The sequence below is a fragment of the Gekko japonicus genome, unplaced genomic scaffold, assembly GCF_001447785.1.
Source record: "Gekko japonicus isolate JY-2015 unplaced genomic scaffold, Gekko_japonicus_V1.1 scaffold129, whole genome shotgun sequence".
NCBI classification, from domain to species: domain Eukaryota; kingdom Metazoa; phylum Chordata; class Lepidosauria; order Squamata; family Gekkonidae; genus Gekko; species Gekko japonicus.
This window is the reverse complement of record NW_015168049.1, coordinates 79,567-98,644: the sequence shown is the minus strand read 5'-3', so window position 1 is coordinate 98,644 and position 19,078 is coordinate 79,567. Positions and strand designations below refer to the sequence as shown.

Sequence of the window (19,078 nt, the reverse complement as noted above, 5' to 3'; positions counted from 1 at the left end):
CTTCATCCCCAAAGAGCCACCCTCCCCAGGTTCCACCCCCAAACTCCGGGAATTTCTCAACTCAGAGTTAGCAAACTGACACACAGGCCTGGCAACCCTAGATCCAAACCAGGGTTCTTTGTGCATGCTATTTAGTGGAGAGCTTGGGATTTCTCTAAACAGCATTTCCAGCCTCTGATGTGGTTTGGCTCTTAGATCACCTCAAAACATCTTCTAAGCTGTATTGTCCTACTATGAGGACACAAAGTGAAGGGTGCCTTGCATATCATAGTCCACTTCCCTAGATCTACAGAAAGGCTAGAAATTTAAATGAGTAATCAACAAATTCCTCTTTTTTCTCCTTTCTCTCTTTTCGCCCTAGAAAGAATATTCTTTCCAGTCAAAACAACACAGCAAAAAGGGGAAGCATGTTAGTAACGGCTCAGGTAAGTGTGTAATACATTGTTTGGTTGTAAGGTCTGTAGCTGCAGGTCATCCTTGTGCACGGTGATCCCAGACTTGATGTCCCATAATCCCCGGGTTTTGACAGTATTAGGGCAGACAGACAGAACTATTCTTCCTATTAAGTTGTGTGTATCTGCTAGGGGAGCCCTGAGGGGCAGGGACATGTGGGGCAGCTGTCAGTGATGCTGTGACTTCACTTCCAGGGAAAACCTAGAAGTCATGTCACAACTCTCTAGGAACTGCCAGGAACTCTATGGCAAAACAATAGAGTTTCCAGCAATTCCTAGGGAGGCCTGATGGCCGTTTTTTTCATTTTATTTTTCTCCCACTGCTGCTTAGGGCAGGGGAATGCCATCCCTAGTGTCCACTCAACCCACACACTATATTGCTCCAAATCCCATGGAAGCAAAATGCTACAGTGGAGGGGGAGTTACACCCGCATCATGATACTCTTGCACCAACAGGAGGCCACTGCCATAGGCCTTATGGTCACATAACTTAACCACCATCGGGGGAGGGGGAGGTTGCAGATTTGGTGAGGACTGGGGAGAAACAAACCTTCATTGGCCATTATTCTATACGCACTTGGGGTTAGTCTCACAGTCTCTGACAATGTAATGTTACACTTGCAAATAAGGCACCATAACTTAAGACGCTCCCCCTGGTCTCAGTAGGGAACTCCAGAGGATTTCCCCACCTCCATCCTCTCTGCCCCTATAGCCACAACAAAGGACAGGATTTCAACTACCTCTGCAGCTACTGCATAACACCAGAGTAAGCCAGGGGGGTACATAAACCCCAGCGAAGGAACACTGATCTCATATCTATAGCCAGTGTGGTGTAGTGGTTAAAGTGTCGGGCGAGGTCCAAAGGTAATGATGTGAATTCCATTACTTACCACACACTGTTGTTGTGAGGATACAGTGCAGGAGGGAAGAGCTATGTATGCCACTCTGTGCTCCTCAGAGGAAGAGTAAAAGGAAAATGTAATAGACAGATATCAAGATGCACACCATGGAACTGGTTATTCTGACCCTCCCTGAGTATGCAATAAAGTAACAACTTTTTTCCTGTTCTGCTGTAAGAAAGGCTAATGTTGGCCCCGGTCACACTGGGGGGAAAGGTGCGGCTGAAGTGCAGCTTTTTTGAGCCGCATCAAAAGAGAAGCGCGGCGGCGGGATCAGACAGATCCCCCGAGCCGCCGTGCAGTTGCTCCCCGGCACGATCAGATGCCGGGGGGAAGCCACAGATCAGTGAGCGAGGTGAGCCCGCTGCACATGTGTGCGCCTGCACAGTTTGGCAGGGGGGCTCACATGCTGCCGGAGATGGGCGCACCGGCGATCATACGGCCGCCCCTGCTGCGGATTTATTGGTAAGTAGTAGTGTTTTGTAGGGGTGGGGGGTTAATCCGCATCTTCGGCTGGAAGAGATGGATCGGGGACAGGTGCGCGCCGCTTCCCAGATGTTGCGGTGTGATCACGCCCACTTGATGTGCCCCTGATCCGTCCTGCTCGCGGATCAAAGCCTCCCGTGTGACCGGGGCCGTTGTAAGAATCTTAGCTGACCAGAACGCCATTTCATGAACGTAGGTGGGTTGTAAAACAAAGTTTGAATCCAGTGGCACCTTTAAGACCAACAAAGTTTTATTCTGGGTCTAAGCTTTCATTGTGCCTGCACACTTTTTCAGATAGGTGGGTTGTGTAAGCCTCAAGGATTTGACACCTGGAATGAGGATAAGCAACAAGGGGGATCTTTTTTCACTTTTCGGCTGCAAACCTTGGACTGTTTGGTACACCTCTCAAGGAAGGCGCAATGACCTTGTAAGCTTTTTATTAGCCAGAACCTGAAATTTTGTTTCGAAGACCTGTTTTGACTCTCCCTACTCCCCCCTCATTGGTCTGTATGCATCTGCGTAGAACACACATTTTAAAAATTAGATCTTAGATTTGAGATTTCCTGTGCTTCTTTCCCCATGGCCAGATGCTCAATTCATGCTACTTTATGCACAAGAACAGCTGACAAGGGAGAGCCAGTTGCCTTTTGGGAGACAAGGAATATGCTTAGGTCTCTCTCCTGCAGCGGAGGACACTGTCTCTGTCACACAAATGCACATTCTGCCAGCAGAGATCTAGGGCTATCGAGGGGCAGTCCGTCAATGTTGTAACATGGGGAAATGGAAAAAATTGTGAAATGTAACTTTAAGAAAGAACCAGAAATCTTACTTTTGGGATTGAAAATGGAAGAAGTTAACGTAGCTAAAAGAACTTTAATGTGGTACATGATTACGACAGCTAGAATAACATATGCCCAATGCTGGAAGCAGGAACAAGTACCGGAGGTGGCTGACTGGATTAAGAAGCTACTTTTTATGGTAGAAATGGATAAAATGACAAGAAAATTGAACAACAGAGATGCAGAGGAGTTTTTCGAAGACTGAAAAGATTTTAAAATGTATTTGGAAAAATATTGGGATGTAAAAGATACATTATTTTGTTTTGATATCTACTGACTGTAATTATTGAATAAGGAGTTGAAAACTAAGTGTTACCTGTAGAAATTAAGTAGAAAAAAGGTGGGTAGGGGAAACAGTAAGGTGAACTAAAGATCGGAGCACTGTGGGAAGCCTGGAAGGGGAGGAAAGGGGGGAGGGTAGGATGTAGGGAAGATATATATGTATGGTAAAAGTTGATGTATTTTGGATATATCCTAATAAAATGTTTGTTAAAAAAAAGAAGAAGAAGTTAATCCTCACCCAAAATGCAGAGGATCCAGAGAAGCTGGGAGTCATGTTTAAAGCCTCTTTTTAAATACATACACATCAGATTCTGCACTCCTTTGGAGCACACAGGTGGGAGTTTTGGTAACAGGGCACTCTGCACTAACAGCCAGAGAAAGCAAAGTAAAAAAGGAAGAGGAATATCACTTGTCTTTTCAGAATTCTTATAGGTAACTCGGGATGCCAGATACAAAGAACTGCCAGGAATTTCAGCTCAGTTCTATATCTGTGGCAGAAGAGTCACTCCATACAGGTAAGTGAGGGAGAGGGTCTCACCAGAAAGAACACACATCCCTCTCACAATCATCACTCCTCCAAGAAAAATGACTATGCAAAACACTCAGGTAGTCCCAGCCACATATTGAATTATACCCCAACATCTACCAGCTCCAATAGGGGGAACTCTGTACTTATAGAATCATAGAGCTGGAAGGGGCCATAGGGGCCTTCTAGTCCAGCCCCTCTGCTCAATGCAGGATCAGCCTAGAGCATCCCTGACAAGTATTTGTCCAGCCGCTCCTTGAAGACTGCCAGTGAGGGGGAGCTCACCACCTCCCTAGGCAGCCCATTCCACTGCCAGTTTGGTGTAGTGGTCAAGTGCACGGACTCTAATCTGGGAGAAGCGGGTTTGAGTCCCCACTTCTCCACTTGCAGCTGCTAGATGACCTTGGGCAGGCCATAGTTCTATCAGAGCGATCCTGAAAGAGCAGTTCTTGAGAGAGCTCTCTTGGCCCCACCTACCTCACAGGGTGTCTGTTGTGGGGAGGGGAAGGGAAAGGAGTTTGTAAGCCACTCTGAGACTCCTTTGGGTAGTGAAGGACGGGGTATAAATCCAATCTCCTCCTCTTCCTCCTCCTCTTCATCATCTTCTTCTTCTTCCTGTAAAACAAACAACCCTTCCTTATTCAGCAGGTGATGGCAACATCCTTCATCCAGGCTATGATAACACAGTGCAGAAAGGGGCCCCTGCTAGCCACATGTTCTCAAACCTAGCTAAGCTCCCACCATACACTGATGAAGGCATAGGCACCTTCGCTGGTGAGCCCCAGGCACGCTATTTCACCCCTTGCCCCAGTCTGGCAAACATTCATGAGTCACTCATTTTTCCTTGCAGGATATGAACCAGGCCCAGTGGGACAGAATAAACAGCAGCCGCAGACATTGCAGCTCCCTACAATGGGTAGGTGAGTATTGTTGCAATGACTACATCACCTCCCCCAACAGATTACTTTATAGTGTCGACCTTGTCAATAAAGGCAGAAACAGGCAGAACGGAAGAGAGTCTTAGTGATAGCATCCTTTCGCACATTTTAATTATTCGGCACAGCCAAATAGCACCTAGTTCTTAGAGCTATTTGGCTGCGATCACACACACTAAATAATCCACTTTCAATGCACTTTCCAAATGGCTTTTACTGTGTGAACTGGCAAAATCCAGTTGGAAAGTGCATTGAAAGTGGATTATTTAGTGTGTGTGACCGCAGCCTTTTTCTTACATCTGCTACACACTGCTCATGCCATTCCCATGTCTCTCTTGTCTCTCTACAGGCAACCATTCAACATGTAGTGAAGAAAGGATATTTCTCACTGTGTGTGTGTGACCTACAGCAGCAGCAGTGATCAATGGGAAGCCAGGCATGCCTCTAGAGTTGCCACCCTTGTCCTGCTTGGGTTCCCGGTCTTCTCAGAGTGCATGATGGATGGCAATGCGGCAGGTGTGACTCTGCCCAGCATAGTAATGGAGAAGTATGGCTACCCCAGTTGGTCCTGTACATAATGCAGATTTTTGAAGCATAAGAGGTTCTATGTGACACAGAAGTTGGGCAACCCCATTCCTCTGTTACATGTTCTATGTCATAGCTCACTCCACAACTCAATAAAAGCTGTCATTGTATCAGACATATCCCTGTTGTCATTATTGTTGGCAAGTAAGGAAGTGCCTTCCCCTCATTGTTCATCCCAGGTGTTTTCAGGATTGGGCATGCCCATGGGGGGGGGGGAGAAGAAGAAGAGGAGGAGAAGGAGATTGGATTTATACCCCACCCTTCATTCAGAGTCTCAGAGCAGTTTACAGTCTCATTCCCTTTCTCTTCCCACAGCAGACACCCTGTGGCTGAGAGGTAGGTGGGGCTGAAAGAGCTCTGAGATAACTGCTCTTGAGAGAACAACTATGAGAGAGCTGTGACTGACCCAAGGCCATCCAGCTGGCTGCATATGGAGGAGAGGGTAATCAAACCCGGTCCTCCAAATTAGAATCCACTGCTCTTAACCATTACACCAAAGTGGTTTTCTACCACCACACTGAGCCTGACTGTGCATCTTGCCAGTCTTCTTCTCTGTAGCGAGGGACCAAACCTGAAACCTCTTGCTGGAATTTGTCTGCACTAAGGCTTGTCCTCATGGAAGGACTTGAACATTTTGCCAAAGAGAGTTCTGGATCCTCTGTGCAGGCCCCGTACCCTCAGCATTACTGAAGACCTGCACAGAGGGTCTTTAGCATAGGTATTACAATCATAATTGTTCCCTTTGGATGTAGGGTGCAACTTAGAAGGACCTAACATGCATTGTGGGAAGCATCAAAACTTTAATCTTGGTCCAAGAAGTCCATTAGGGAACTCCTTGAACCTTGTGGCATAATGATCTCACTCTCACTCCCTTTCACTGCACAAACATCTATTTGTCTCCTTGTACTTAAACCTTTTCTACCCTGCTTTTCTTGGGATGCTCAAAAAGGTTTGCAAACAATCATACTGCAATATCATAAAAACACAGCATCCCATTTCATCTTTTTTAAAAAAACCTAAATCATTGGCAGTCTTCAAGAATAAAAGTGTCCTGCAGTAATTGTTTAAAAACAGGTGAATGTGGAGCCAAGATGAGCCTCCATCAGGGAAAATATTCCATTATTATAGAATCCTCATGAACACATCTTTGCTCGGTGCTCTAGTACAATATTTCCACCAAAATAGACTCAGGACCACTTTCATTCTCAACCTGCAACAAGGGTTTACTTCTAATTTTTCCCCCTATGAATTTCCATCTTTATTGCTTTAGAATTTATTTATTTATTTATTGGATTTCTACCCCGCCCTCCCAGCGAAGGCCAGCTCAGGTTGGCTTACATAAAATCAATACATAATTTACAATAAAATATGAGTATAAATTTAGATCAAACAGTTCTGAAATCATTTAAACTGTACAACACAATAAAGTGCTCGTGACATTAATTTCCCGATGGCCGTGATTACTCAGTTCACTCTTCTCACAGTCAGTTCCTCGATCTTCTTTTGATTATTCTTCTGGCAGCTGACTCACACTGTTATTAAAAGTTCCGGGGAAACAAAGGGCTCTCTCACCTTCAGCTATCAGTTGTTAGCGGTGGTGGTTAATGGTGGTGGCAGCTCCAAAAGTAGGGTTGCCAAGTCCAAAATCACTTACCCCGGGAGAGTCCCGCACCGTCCTGGGAGTCAGTGCGTGCGCCGCCGCAATGACACCACCCAGAAGTTATGTCATCATGTCGGCACATTGGGGGTGGGGCCACTAGGATTTGAGGGGAAACCATAGAGTTTCCCCTCAAATCATAGAGCAGCCCGCCCCCGACGTGGCCAGCGTGATGATGTCACCTGGCCCGATTTGCTGGCGTCAGCGTGATGATGTCCCCGGGGCCCGATTTGCTGGCGTCAGATAACGGGCCACTCAGGCGGGGGTTTACCTGCCCCTCGGGGGGACTTGGCAAGCCTATCCAAATGCCTGGCAGAAGAGCTCCATTTTACAGGCCCTGCAGAACTGCATAAGGTCCCACAGGGCCCTGATCTTCTCTGGGAGCTCGTTCCAGCAGAGTGGAGCCACCACCGAGAAAGTCCTGGCACTGGTTGTTACCAACCTGGCCTCCTTGAGACTTGGGAGGGCCAGTCAGTTCTGGGCCCCTGATCACAGGGCTCTCTGGGGAACGTGTGGGGAAAGGTGGTCCCTCAGGTATGCAGGTCCCTGGCCATAAAGGGCTTTAAAGGTAAGCACCAGCACCTTGAAACAGATCCAGTATGCTATCGGCAGCCAATGCAGTGCTTTCAGTACAGGCTGGATGTGTTCCTGAATAGGGAGCCCCATCAGAAGCCTGGCTGCAGCATTTTGCACCAGCTGCAGCTTCCGGATATGAGACAAGGGCAGCCCCATGTAGAGAGCATTATAGTAGTCCAATCTCTAGGTGACCATCATGTGGATCACTGCTGCTAAGTCATTGTGTTCGAGGAAGGTAACCAGCTGTCTGATCAACCGAAGATGATAAAAGGCCGATTTGGCAGTGGATGCTACCTGGGCCTCCATTGTTAAGGAAGCATCTAGGAGCACTCCCAAGCTCCTAACCTCTGGTGCTGGCAGCAAAGGAGCCCCATGGAAGGTCAGGAGCAGGATCCCTACCCTTGGTCCGCCCCAACTCAGACACAGGACCTCCATCTTCATCGGATTTAGCTTCAGCCGGTTCAGTCTGAGCCAATCATCCACAGCTTGTAGTGTCCGGTCCAGATCTTCCAGTTTGGAGTCAGACTGGCCGCCCAACAGCAGATAGAGCTGGGTGTCATCTGCATACTGGTGACATCCCAGCCCATTCCTCCAGGCAATCTGGGCAATGGGGCACATATAGGTGTAGAAAAGCATCGGGGACAGCACTGCCCCTTGAGGCACACCACAATCCAGTGGGTGCCTCTGGGATAGCTGTTCCCCCAGTGCCACCCTTTGTCCTCGACCTTAGGGAAAGGAGACAAGCCACTGCAAGGCTAGCCCCTGAATTCCAGCATCAGCAAGCTGGTGGGTCAGTAGCTGATGGTCGACTGTGTTGAACGCCGCCAATAGGTCTAACAACAACAGCACTGACATTCAACCATGGTCATCCATGAGAGCGACCAGTGCTGTCTCTGTCCTGTGGCCCAGGCAAAAGCTGGACTGGAAGGGGTCTAAAATGGAAGCGTCATCCAAGAAGTCGTGTAATTGAATTACCACTGTCCTCTCTATTATCTTGCCCAAATAGGGCAAGTTGGAAACTGGCCAATAGTTGGCCAATTCGGCTGGATCCAAGGATGGCTTTTTCAAGAGAGGGCAGACCACTGCTTCCTTAAGTGCCTCCGGGAATACCCCTCCGAAAGGGACTTGTTGATAATCTCCCATAGGGCACCTCGGAACCCCTCGTGGCCAGCTTTAATTAGCCACAAAGAGCACGGATCAAGGGAGCAAGCGGTAGGGCATACCGTTAGGAGCAACTTGTTGACTTCCTCTAGGCTGAGTGGGCTTAAGTGATCCATAACCCGACTAGAAGAAGTGCATGGAGTCTTGAGTTCACTGTATCAACTGCGGCGGGGAGGTCATGGCGGAGCAACAGGACTTTATCTGCAAAATAGCTTGCAAAAGCCTCACAGCCAATATCCAGTTCCCTAGCATTTGGTCTGCCTTGTGGCAGAGCAGTAATGGACCGAATCATTCTAAACAGTTGGGCTGGGCATGAGCTTGCAGATGCAATCACAGCCGTGTAATATTGTCTCTTAGCAGCCTTGACTGCCACCTCATAGGACCTCATAAACGTCTTATAGGATGTTCTCGAAGCTTTGTCGCAAGTGTGCCGCCACTGTCTCTCTAGCCGTCTTAACCCCCACTTCATCAGCCGCAACTCCTGGGTAAACCATGGAGCGAGCCTAGAACAGGGGCGCAGAGAGCGCCGGGGAGTGATCTCGTCAATGGCTGTCCTCTACAAGATCATCTAAGGAGCTGCCAAGGGGCTTCGAATTTCAAAGAGCCATCTGAAGCCGCACTGGGTCCATTTGGCTCCACGGGTGAGCCAAAATAGGCTCGCCATCCAAACAGGGTTGGAGTGGAACATTCAGACGGGCCTTCAAAGCAAAGTGGTCCAACCATGGTACTGCCAAAGCAGTAATCCTGTCCACTGTAACCCCCATGGCGAAGATCAAATCAAGCGTGTGCCCAGCCTGGTGAGTGGGAGCTGTTATAAATTGGGAGAGTCCTAGTGCCGCCATGGATGACACCAGGTCCGCTGCCTGAGTGGAGGTCATGTCATCAGCATGGACATTGAAACCACCCAGGACTCACGGAATTGGAAGGCTCCATAAAGGCCATCTAATCCAACCCCCTGCTCAATGCAGGATCAGCCTAGAGCATCCCTGACTAGTGTTTGTTCAGCCGCTGCTTAAAGACTGCCAGCGAGAGGGAGCTCACCACCTCCCTAGGCAGCTGATTCCACTATTGCACAACTCTTACTGTAAAAAGGTTTTTCCTAAGATCCAGCCAGTACCTTCCCACCCTTAATTTAAACCCATTATTGCGAGTCCTATACTCTGCTGCCAACAGGAACAGCTCCTTGCCCTCCTCTAAGTGACAATCCTTCAAATACTTAAAGAGAGCACGCATGTCCCCCCTCAACCTCCTCTTCCCCAGTCTAAACATTCCCAAGTCCCTCAGCCTTTCCTCATAGGGCTTGGTCTCCAGGCCCCTGATCATCCTAATTGCTCTTCTCTGAACACACTGCATTCTGTCCACATCCTTTTTGAGGCCTCCAGAACTGCACACAATACTCCAGGTGCAGCCTGACAAATGCAGTGTACAGCAGGACTATGACATCTTGCAATTTCGATGTTACACCTCTGTTGATAAACCCCAGGATCGCATTAGCCTTTTTCGTTGCTACATCATACTGGCTCCTCATATTTAACTTTCTTCTCCTGCACTCTGTCTCTTTCTCCTCCATCTTGAAAATCCATTGTGTATTCTAATGCTGAGCAATTTGTGTGGCCCTGAGTTCCAGTATTTGTAGAGAGGGACAGAGGTCTCCCCTTTCCCTGCATTGTTTTATAAACCTCATCATACCACCCTCCTTTGGTTATCGTTTCACCCCTAAACTAAAAGTTCAGCACCTCCCTGTCTGATATGTGGGAAGGAGAGAGGCTATGTTAAGATGTGTGAGGCCTAAGCCATGTATCTTGTTACTGTGACATGAACAAAACCTGGAAAACTAATAGGCAGCCAGTATAGCAGATTTGGGGGAATTCATTCTGTTCTCACTGCTCTTCTTTCATAGGAAGGGTGGCAGCTCCAGTTATGGGAATGAAGGGTGCTTGCCTGAGAGCATCATTCTTTGAACATCATGTGCTCATTTGCATTGCAGGTATGCATGATCTATAGGTGAGAATTAACAGAAAACCTGGGAAAAGATCCTTATTTAAACGTGTCTCACTTCCTTCCAGGAATACAGTGTTAGTGCAGAAGCCATTCAGGTCTCCCTTTTGCAGTTTTCTATGGGAAACAGTCAAATGCTCAGACTGAGGCTAGTCTGAGCTGCTGAACTGGTATTTATGGTAGAAGCAAAGCACATCTCAGACTAGGGTTGTAAAGGACTGGGTCCAGACACATTGTCAGTGAATCAGCTCATAGTTTATTAAAACAGGAGAAAACTGGGATGCTGTAGTAGGCCCCAGAGCCTGCTTAAATGCCAGTTCCATGCCACACCCAACACACACACACCCGTGATTGGTTTATTTACAGAGCACCCACACCCATAGGCTCCTTCTAGGATCCGGACTGACCGATTGGCCCGTTCTTGGATCCTCTATCACTATTGTGTCTGGTCGCGAAGCTCTGCTAGTTTGCATGACCACGTGCGCACCCAACCGCGTGCACAGTCTTAGTTAGTACACAACAAGGGTTAATGTCTGAAGGGGAGAGTGCTTGGAAGCCCAAGGTCACTTGCAGGAAAACAGGATAAGTGTAGAAAATAAGTACATTCTGCATCTGCCCTAAAGCCACAGACATCACAGTTTGATGTCATCTGGCAACCCACTCATATTGTTCCTTGTGTTGACAGCATGCAGAATTGTCACGGTTTTCCTGATTTCTGTGGCGTCAATGTTCTGAAAGTTCTCGAATGAACAGGAATAGAACACTTGCCTGCTCCAGCCAGTTCCTATCGCAAGCAATGCTCCTTCTTGCCAGTTCACCAGCAGGATTGGACTTTGGTTGCCCTCCCCCAACTCTGAAAGAGTAGACAGTAATGGGAAAGTACCATCCTGCTTGGTACCCCAGAAAACTTACTTGGATCTATTCTATCCTCTTAACACCAACTTCGTCCTGAAGGAAGTTTCAGAGGGTAAGCCATGTTAGTCATGCTTTAGAACAGCTATGTTTGAGTACAGTAGCACCACAGAAAGCAACAAGATTTTCAGGGCGTCACTACCCAGAGCCGCTGGGGAAAGGGCTGCAGGCAGTGATGAGTATGGGCAAGGAGAGCTCACAAGCGGGCAGAGGAAGGATACACAGGCCACTGGGGGGGCATGCAGGATGGGTGGGTGTTAGATACGAGACTCGAGGCAGCAGGTGAACAGTGATAACAGCTTTATTTGAACACGAAGTCAGAAGAACCAGAACGAGACAAACAATGGAGCAACAGGCCTCTTTTTAAACAGTCCGGGCCTGGCAAGCCATGCCCACATGTCAGATAATGTCCAATCAGAAACTGTACATAAAGACCAATCAATTTGCTTCCCTCCAGAACTTCCTTTGTTCTGATAGGTCGGTTTTACAATGCCTTGTCAGACTCAAGCTCAATACAATATACATTTCATTTCATACACAACAATCCTCCCCCCTAAATCGAGACAACCCTTGAACAGATACAATCTTTCAAATAAGCAGGAGGCTGCTTGACACGTTGAGATCGTCTTATATTAACCATTAGTGGGGTAGGAGGAAGAGCTTCGGGCTCCCTGTGAGTGAGTTCGGTTTGATTCCTTATGGGACTGAGTGTCCGTGGCTGATTCCCATAGTCATGGCTCTGCTCGCCCTCAACTATGCCTGAGGGTTCCAGTGCTTGGAAGTCCTCAGTCTGGTCAGAGTCCGGAGACTCTACCTGACTGTTCGAGTCAGGTACGTCAGCCACCTGGGGAAGGGAATCAGGGACTGAGTCAGCCCACTGCTTGCGCAACTGATCTACATGGCGCTTCATTACTCTACCATCATTAACCTTTACAGTGTAATGGCGGGACCCTAGGACATGGGTTACTGTGGCTGGTAACCATTTGTGTCCGCTACCGTAATTCCTCACATACACACATTCACCTTCACAAAACACCCTGGGTTGTTCAGTGGACTCACTGTTCGGTGGCCTGGCTGATGTTAAGTCTGGGTGCATACGGTCTAACAGTGTGGTTAGGCGTCGACCCATTAACAGCTCCGCCGGACTCTGCCCCGTCACGGAGTGTGGCATGACGTGTTGGTGAAATAGAAAGGACGCCACCTTCTGGCCCCAGTTTCCATGCACCAAACAGCCCCAAAGTCTCCTTTGTGGTCCGCACCATTCTTTTGCCTGCCCATTGGTTGCCGGGTGGAATGGTGCGGACGTGCTATGGGCAATGAGGTTTGCCGCCAAAAAATCTTTGAATTCAGTGGCTGTAAAGCATGTTCCGTTGTCAGACACCAGAGTGTCTGGCAACCCGTGCGTTGCAAACAAATGGTTCAATACATTTATTACTGTTAGTGCTGTCATTTTTGCTGTGGGGACCACCTCGAGCCACTTAGAATAAGCGTCCACAATAATTAAAAAGATATGCCCCTGAAAGGGGCCCGCAAAATCCACATGGACCCTTGACCATGGGCGGTGGCATTTCTCCCACTGTGTTACCAGTGCATGTGGGGGATCAGGCCGGGACATTTGGCATTCAGGGCATTTCTGGACCCAGGACTCTATGTCCGCATTGATTTTTGGCCACCAGAAATACCCTCTGGCCAGTCCCTTCATGCTCATGATGCCAGGGTGGCATTCAGGCAGATCCTCTAATATTTGGTCCCGTAGCTTGGAGGGAACCACCACCCTGTTCCTCCAGAGTAAGCATCCCCTGTGCACAGACAATTCATTTTGCCTTGATGCAAACGGCTGAAAACAGTCATCGATGCGCCCCACCAGCCACCCCCTCCACACCCAGTTAAGAACCTTGGCGATGATGGGGTCCCAGGGGGAGGCGGTCGCAATGTCCGATGCATGCACCGGAGGTTTGGCCAGTTCCTCGAGGGCCATCACCTCGAAAGCCGGTGCAGGGTCAATGTCCAGTTCTGGCAGGGGGCAGTCGCTGAGGGCGTCGGCATGCCCCATGTTTTTTCCAGGTCGGTGCTCGAGGACATAATCGTACACCAACAAAAATACCGTCCAGCACAACATCCACGCAGACAAGATGTTGGCCGTCTGGCGGTCAGGTGCAAAGATCCCAAGGAGGGGCTTGTGGTCCGTGGCCATTACGAACGGTCTGCCATACAGAAAGTCGTGAAACTTTTTTACTCTAGCCACTAGCGCTAACCCCTCCTTGTCGATTTGGGCATAGTTCCTCTCGGCCGGGGTGAGCGTCCGAGAGTAGTAGGCAATTGTTGCTTCCCTGCCGTTAGCCAGCACATGGCTCAACACAGCCCCCACCCCATACGGAGATGCGTCCACAGCCAATACCAATTGCTTAGATTCGTCATAGTGGGTAAGGACAGCATCGGATGACAACAATGATTTAATAGCGGTAAAAGCTCGGTCGTGCTGAGGGCCCCACTCCCACTTCGCCCCCTTATTGAGGAGGCGATGCAATGGTTCGGCTATTGAAGCTTTATGTGGCAAGAATGCATGATAAAAGTTCAAAATCCCTAAGAAGGATTGCAGTTCCTTCTTTGAGTTAGGCTTCGGGGTGTTTTGGATGCCCCGTACCTTTCCTGCAGTAGGGTGGAGACCATTAGTATTCATTTGGAACCGTAAGAATTTTACCCTGGGTACTCCTAAATGACACTTGGCCCTATTTACTTTCAACCCAGCCTCTTGGAATCAACATAAAACGGACCTGAGGCATTCTACCAGTTCATCCTCGGACCGGCCAGCAATCAAAATGTCGTCGAAATAGGGAACCACCCCTGGCAGGTCCCTTAACAAACCCTCCATTAGGCCTTGGAATATGCCTGGGGCCACGTTTACGCCAAACTGCAAGCGATTCACCTTGAACACACCCCTGTGCATGACAATGGTTTGCGCCATGGCGGCCTGGGGGGGTCTACTGGTAGCTCTTGATAAGCCTGAGCCAGATCTAATTTGGCGAAGACTTTACCCTCCCCTAATGATGCCAGCACATGACTAATTACAGGGACTGGGTAAGAGTGCTGCTGCAGAGCCTTGTTGATTGTGCATTTGTAATCAGCACATATTCGGATAGACCCGTCAGGCTTTACTGGTGTCATGATAGGGGTCTCCCATTTTGAGTGTGATACTGGTTCAAGCACACCTTGAGCCACGAGCTTGTCCAGCTCGGACTCTATATGCGGTTTCAGATAAATCGGTACCTTGCGATACTTAAGCCGTATAGGTGCTACAGCAGGATCTAGGTCAAACGTTACAGGCGGCCCCCTATACATTCCCAGAATACCATCAAAAACATCTGCAAATTCCACATACAGCGCCTTCCCTGAAAATCAGAAAGGTAGATAGTGCTCGGCTGCAAACGCCGACGGCTCCATCGCGGAAACAAGCGTTGCAAGGTTTCAGACGAAATGATGGTCACTGCTGATCCCGAGTCGACCTCCATCTCGCACGGTACGCCATTCAGCAAGATGGTGACGTGGATCTTCTTATTTGCTTGCGATCCGGTTCTCAGGATGGTCAAAGGGCAGGAACAGCAGTTGGTCAGATGGCGTTGTCCTTGCCTCGAACCCGAGGGCTTTCACAAGGAGACGACGGTGGTGTCTTCTTCCTCTTGGCCCTGCAGACTCTGGCCAAATGGCCTTGCTTGTCACAGGACCGGCAAACGATGTCCTTCGCCCAGCATCCCGCTCGTGATCTCCGCCGGATCCGGCACAGGTTCGCCGCGGTGCAGTTTTCACTTGGGTCCGCTTGGGCCTCAGAGTACGAGAATGGTTGACGTCATCACGCTCACCATCGGACTCGCTCATTGATTCGTGGTGTACGGATTTGTTGGCCCCTGTTGGATTGGGACCAGGTTTTGACGCACTTCTTGGGTTGCCTTCGCAGCGGCCTCAGTGGCAAAAGCCTCCGAGTAGGCCACAGCATAGGTGAGAGCTGTTCGTGCGAACAAACTTTGCTGTAGCTTCTCATCCTTCATGCCACAGACGAGTCTGTTGAGGAGTGCTCCCTCAAGGTCGGTGAAATTGCACGGGCCGCAAGGCTGATACGTACTCAGCGACCATCTCGTTCGCTGCCTGGGACCACTTGTATAACGTGTGCCAGCTAGTGATCTGCGAGGGTTGCGGTGCAAAATGCCCCTGCAGTTTCAGCTTGAGTTCTGCCAGGTACACGGTTTTGATTTCAGCCGGGGCAACCAGGGACCGAGTGACGTCGAAGACAGCCCTTCCACAGGAGCTGAGGAGCGTTGCCTTCTGCTGGTCCTCACCCTCGATCTGGAGCCTGGAGGTGGAACTCGAACCTGGTCAGGTAGGAATCCCAGTCCTTGAGGTTGGGTTCGAATGCCTCGAACCGTGGTTTGACGGCCATCACTGCTCTTTGTGCTGGCACTGGCACAAGTGCTGCAGCTGCTTGATCAGCCGGGTCTCGTTCTTCCACCCTGGGTTCCTCAGGGACTTCTCGGTCATCCGCCGTCCTGGCGTTGATTCAGCGGGGCTGCCTACCCACTCTATAATTCCATCCCCGTCACCAATTGATAGATACAAGACTCGAGGCAGCAGGTGAACAGTGATAACAGCTTTATTTGAACACGAAGTCAGAAGAACCAGAACGAGACAAACGATGGAGCAACAGGCTCCTTTTTAAACAGTCCGGGCTTGGCAAGCCACGCCCACATGTCAGATAATGTCCAATCAGAAACTGTACATAAAGACCAATCACTTTGCTTCCCTCCAGAACTTCCTTTGTTCTGATAGGTCAGTTTACAATACCTTGTCAGACTCAAGCTCAATACAATATACATTTCATTTCATACACAACAGGGGGGGGGAATGAGGGCATGTGTGGGAGGCTGGTGGTGGGTAGAAGAGAGGAGAGGAACCCTAAGATCTCTCTGCCCGACGCTTCTCAAAACCTGGAACACCCCCACCAAGGTGCCATATGGGACCCATGGCAAGGCCCAATATCCTTACCAGACAGTCTACCTGTCCAATAGGCAGATTTGGGTGTGGTCACCGTGTTGGTCTGAAGCAATAAAACAAGGTTTGAGCCCAGTGGTGCCTTTAAGACCAATAAAGTTTAATTCTGGGTATAAGCTTTTGTGTGCATGCACACTGATATCTAATGGAGGAGGAGGAGGAGGAGGAGGAGGAGGAGATTAGATTTATACCCCACCCTTCAGTACTTGAAGGAGTCTCAGAGCAGTTTACAATCTCCTTTCCCTTCCCCTCCCCACAACAGACGCCCTGTGAGGTAGGTGGGGCTGAGAGAGCTCTTTCGAGAACTGCTGGCACAAGAGAGCCTTGACTGACCCAAGGTCACACCAGCAGCTGCATGTGGAGGAGTGGGGAATCAAACCCAGTTCTCCCAGGTTAGAGTCCCCACTCCTAACCGCTATACCAAACTGTCCCTCGTGCATGCACGTGAAAGCTTCTACCCAGATTTAAACTTTGTTGGTCTCAAAGGCGCCACTGGGCTCAGGCTTTGTTCTAACCAATAGGCAGCTAACTTTGATCATAGCTATGGGCACTTCCTCCCACTCTGCTAATGTATGGCCTTAGGGTTGCCAGCCTCCAGGTGGGACCTGGCAATCTCCCAGTATTACAATTAATCTCAAGACAATCAAGATCCGTTCCCCCTGGAGAAAATGGCTGCTTTGGAGGGTGGACTGTACAGCATCATACCCTGCTGAGGTCAAGCCCCACCCTCTCCAGGCTCCGCCCCCCAAAAAAATCTCCAGGTAGTTCCCAACCCAGAGCTGGCAACCCAGGGTGGTCTAACGCCCAGTTACCAGCTTAGCCCATTCTGACCGGGCCTTTCTCCTCCGTGTGGCGTGCACCTGTACAAGAAGCCGCCTCTGTCTGCCAGCCCCACCAGGGTACTACTAACTGCAGTGGTGCCTGTGCTGATCCGGGGCTGCCTGTTTCCAAGCGTAGGAGTAGCGCTGCAAATGTTCCTGTCTAAATTGCCATTCCAGCAGCTCCCCGTCTCATAGGCAGCGGCTGGTTTCCACAAACTCATTCTTTCGCACCGCTCTACTACCCACGTGCTAATACACACACACACACACACACACACACATTTTCTTCCCGGGGGGAAAAAAATGAACACAAAACATTATTCCTCAGTAGAAAAGACGAGATTGCACTTTTTTCTCCCTTCTGGTTCACAGCATGGACATGAAACCTGGCGCAGAGGAATTTCAAAGGCCCCCTTCTTAAGGTGTGGGCTGGTGCCCTTGCACAATAATGTAATATTACAGGATCCGAAGGGGGGGATGGTTTTGTTACAGCAGACCGTGCCTGTCAGCAGGGGAGGGCAGCAGCTATACAGCTACTCAGGGGTCACGTGACTTGCTTATTCTTCCTTGCCTCTGAAAAGATCTTGCAGAAGTGAAAGAGCTTTAGCTGTATACTGCCAAAAAGTCATGCACACTTAGAAACATGCAGAGGTAACCGAAGGAGAGGGGGAGAGAGAAGAAGCTTAAGTCAGCCTGAGCAGTCCTAGGAAGCCAACGGGAACCCGGAGGGCTTCTTGACACAGAGGATGGAAGAGCAGGTGAGAGTCCCGCCTGGGGCCACCGGACTGTACAGAGCAATGCTTGTCAAATCAGGTAAGGACAAAAGCGAAGATGTTTTCTGAGCAGTGTGAGAAGTCTGACGGATCCCAGGTTTGCAGGTGGACCTCAGGAGTTGGGAAAGTAATGATGTCTCTGACTTTCTCTTTGGGATTTCACAGCCCCCTTGTCTCGTCCCCACCTTTTGCGATTCTCTCCGTTCCTGCTGTCCTGATATGTATTCGTCTTGGTGGCCTCTGTTAATTTTTTTTCTTAAATAAGTCGCCCGGGAAGTGTTCCCGGTTTAGTGGTTTACGCCATCCTGGATCGCCAGGCGGACGAACTTGAAATGTGCGTGGCTAGTTTTAAAAGAGATTTTCTGTTGAAAAGACCACCAGTGGCCAAAACACACAGTGACCTTTGTATGGCATTTTGGACTGCACCGTCAGTTGGGGCTAGAGTGTGGGGCCAGTTTCCAAGAGGCATGCAGGTAGTAATGAGATTAGTAATTAACTAACGATACACAACTTTAAGGAGTGTAGCTGTCAAGTCAATAATTGATTGGGGGTTACTACTCTATGTAACAGAAAGGGGGGGAATCTTGTTCTGGTTATCCTTTATGACACATATTACTGTTTCTTATAATTATTGACTTAGCAATAGAGAATTATGTATTCTTGAGAGGAGGGGCCCCCACAATTCAGTATTGGGGGGGACTGTGCGTGCGGTTTTTGCAGTTACTAAAACATGTTGCTGGCTACCAGTGTGTGTTTTGGGAGAACAGAAAGTATTTGACATTTTCAGGAAGGAATTTCAAGTGATTCACTCTGTTAACAGAGGGAGAGGCAGATATGGAACTTGTCGAGCTTATTTGATTGCAGCCTTTTTCTAAAAAAAGAATCCTGCTGCTGCATTCAGTTTGCTATAGGATATTCGGTTGTTATGTGTGTGACCTAAGAGTGGGTGCAGTATACATAATCAGACCTGTTTCTGTCTGTGTGGCAAGAAGTGCCAAACGGATGGACACACGTGGAATGGAACCGAATGCCTCTTTACTTTGAGATCTTCTAAGGAGAAAGTATGATGACCCACAATGAAGTCAGCCAGTTTCCAGACGCCGGGCTCTATGATGAATACAGGTGAATTGGGCTTG

General features: G+C 49.0%; 1 protein-coding gene across 2 annotated transcripts in view; it reads left to right on the top strand.

Moving 5' to 3' along the window:
* FAM107A (family with sequence similarity 107 member A) overlaps nt 1–19,078 on the top strand; it is a 123,988-nt gene that overhangs the window by 40,015 nt on the left and 64,895 nt on the right. Inside the window, exon 2 of one of the 2 annotated variants that reach the window (XM_015414330.1) lies at nt 362–425. In XM_015414330.1, the coding sequence (XP_015269816.1) occupies nt 362–425 (64 nt within the window). Of the gene's footprint in view, nt 1–361; nt 426–17,890; nt 17,983–19,078 lie in introns of those variants that run through there. The other variant, XM_015414331.1, reaches the window with a different exon arrangement.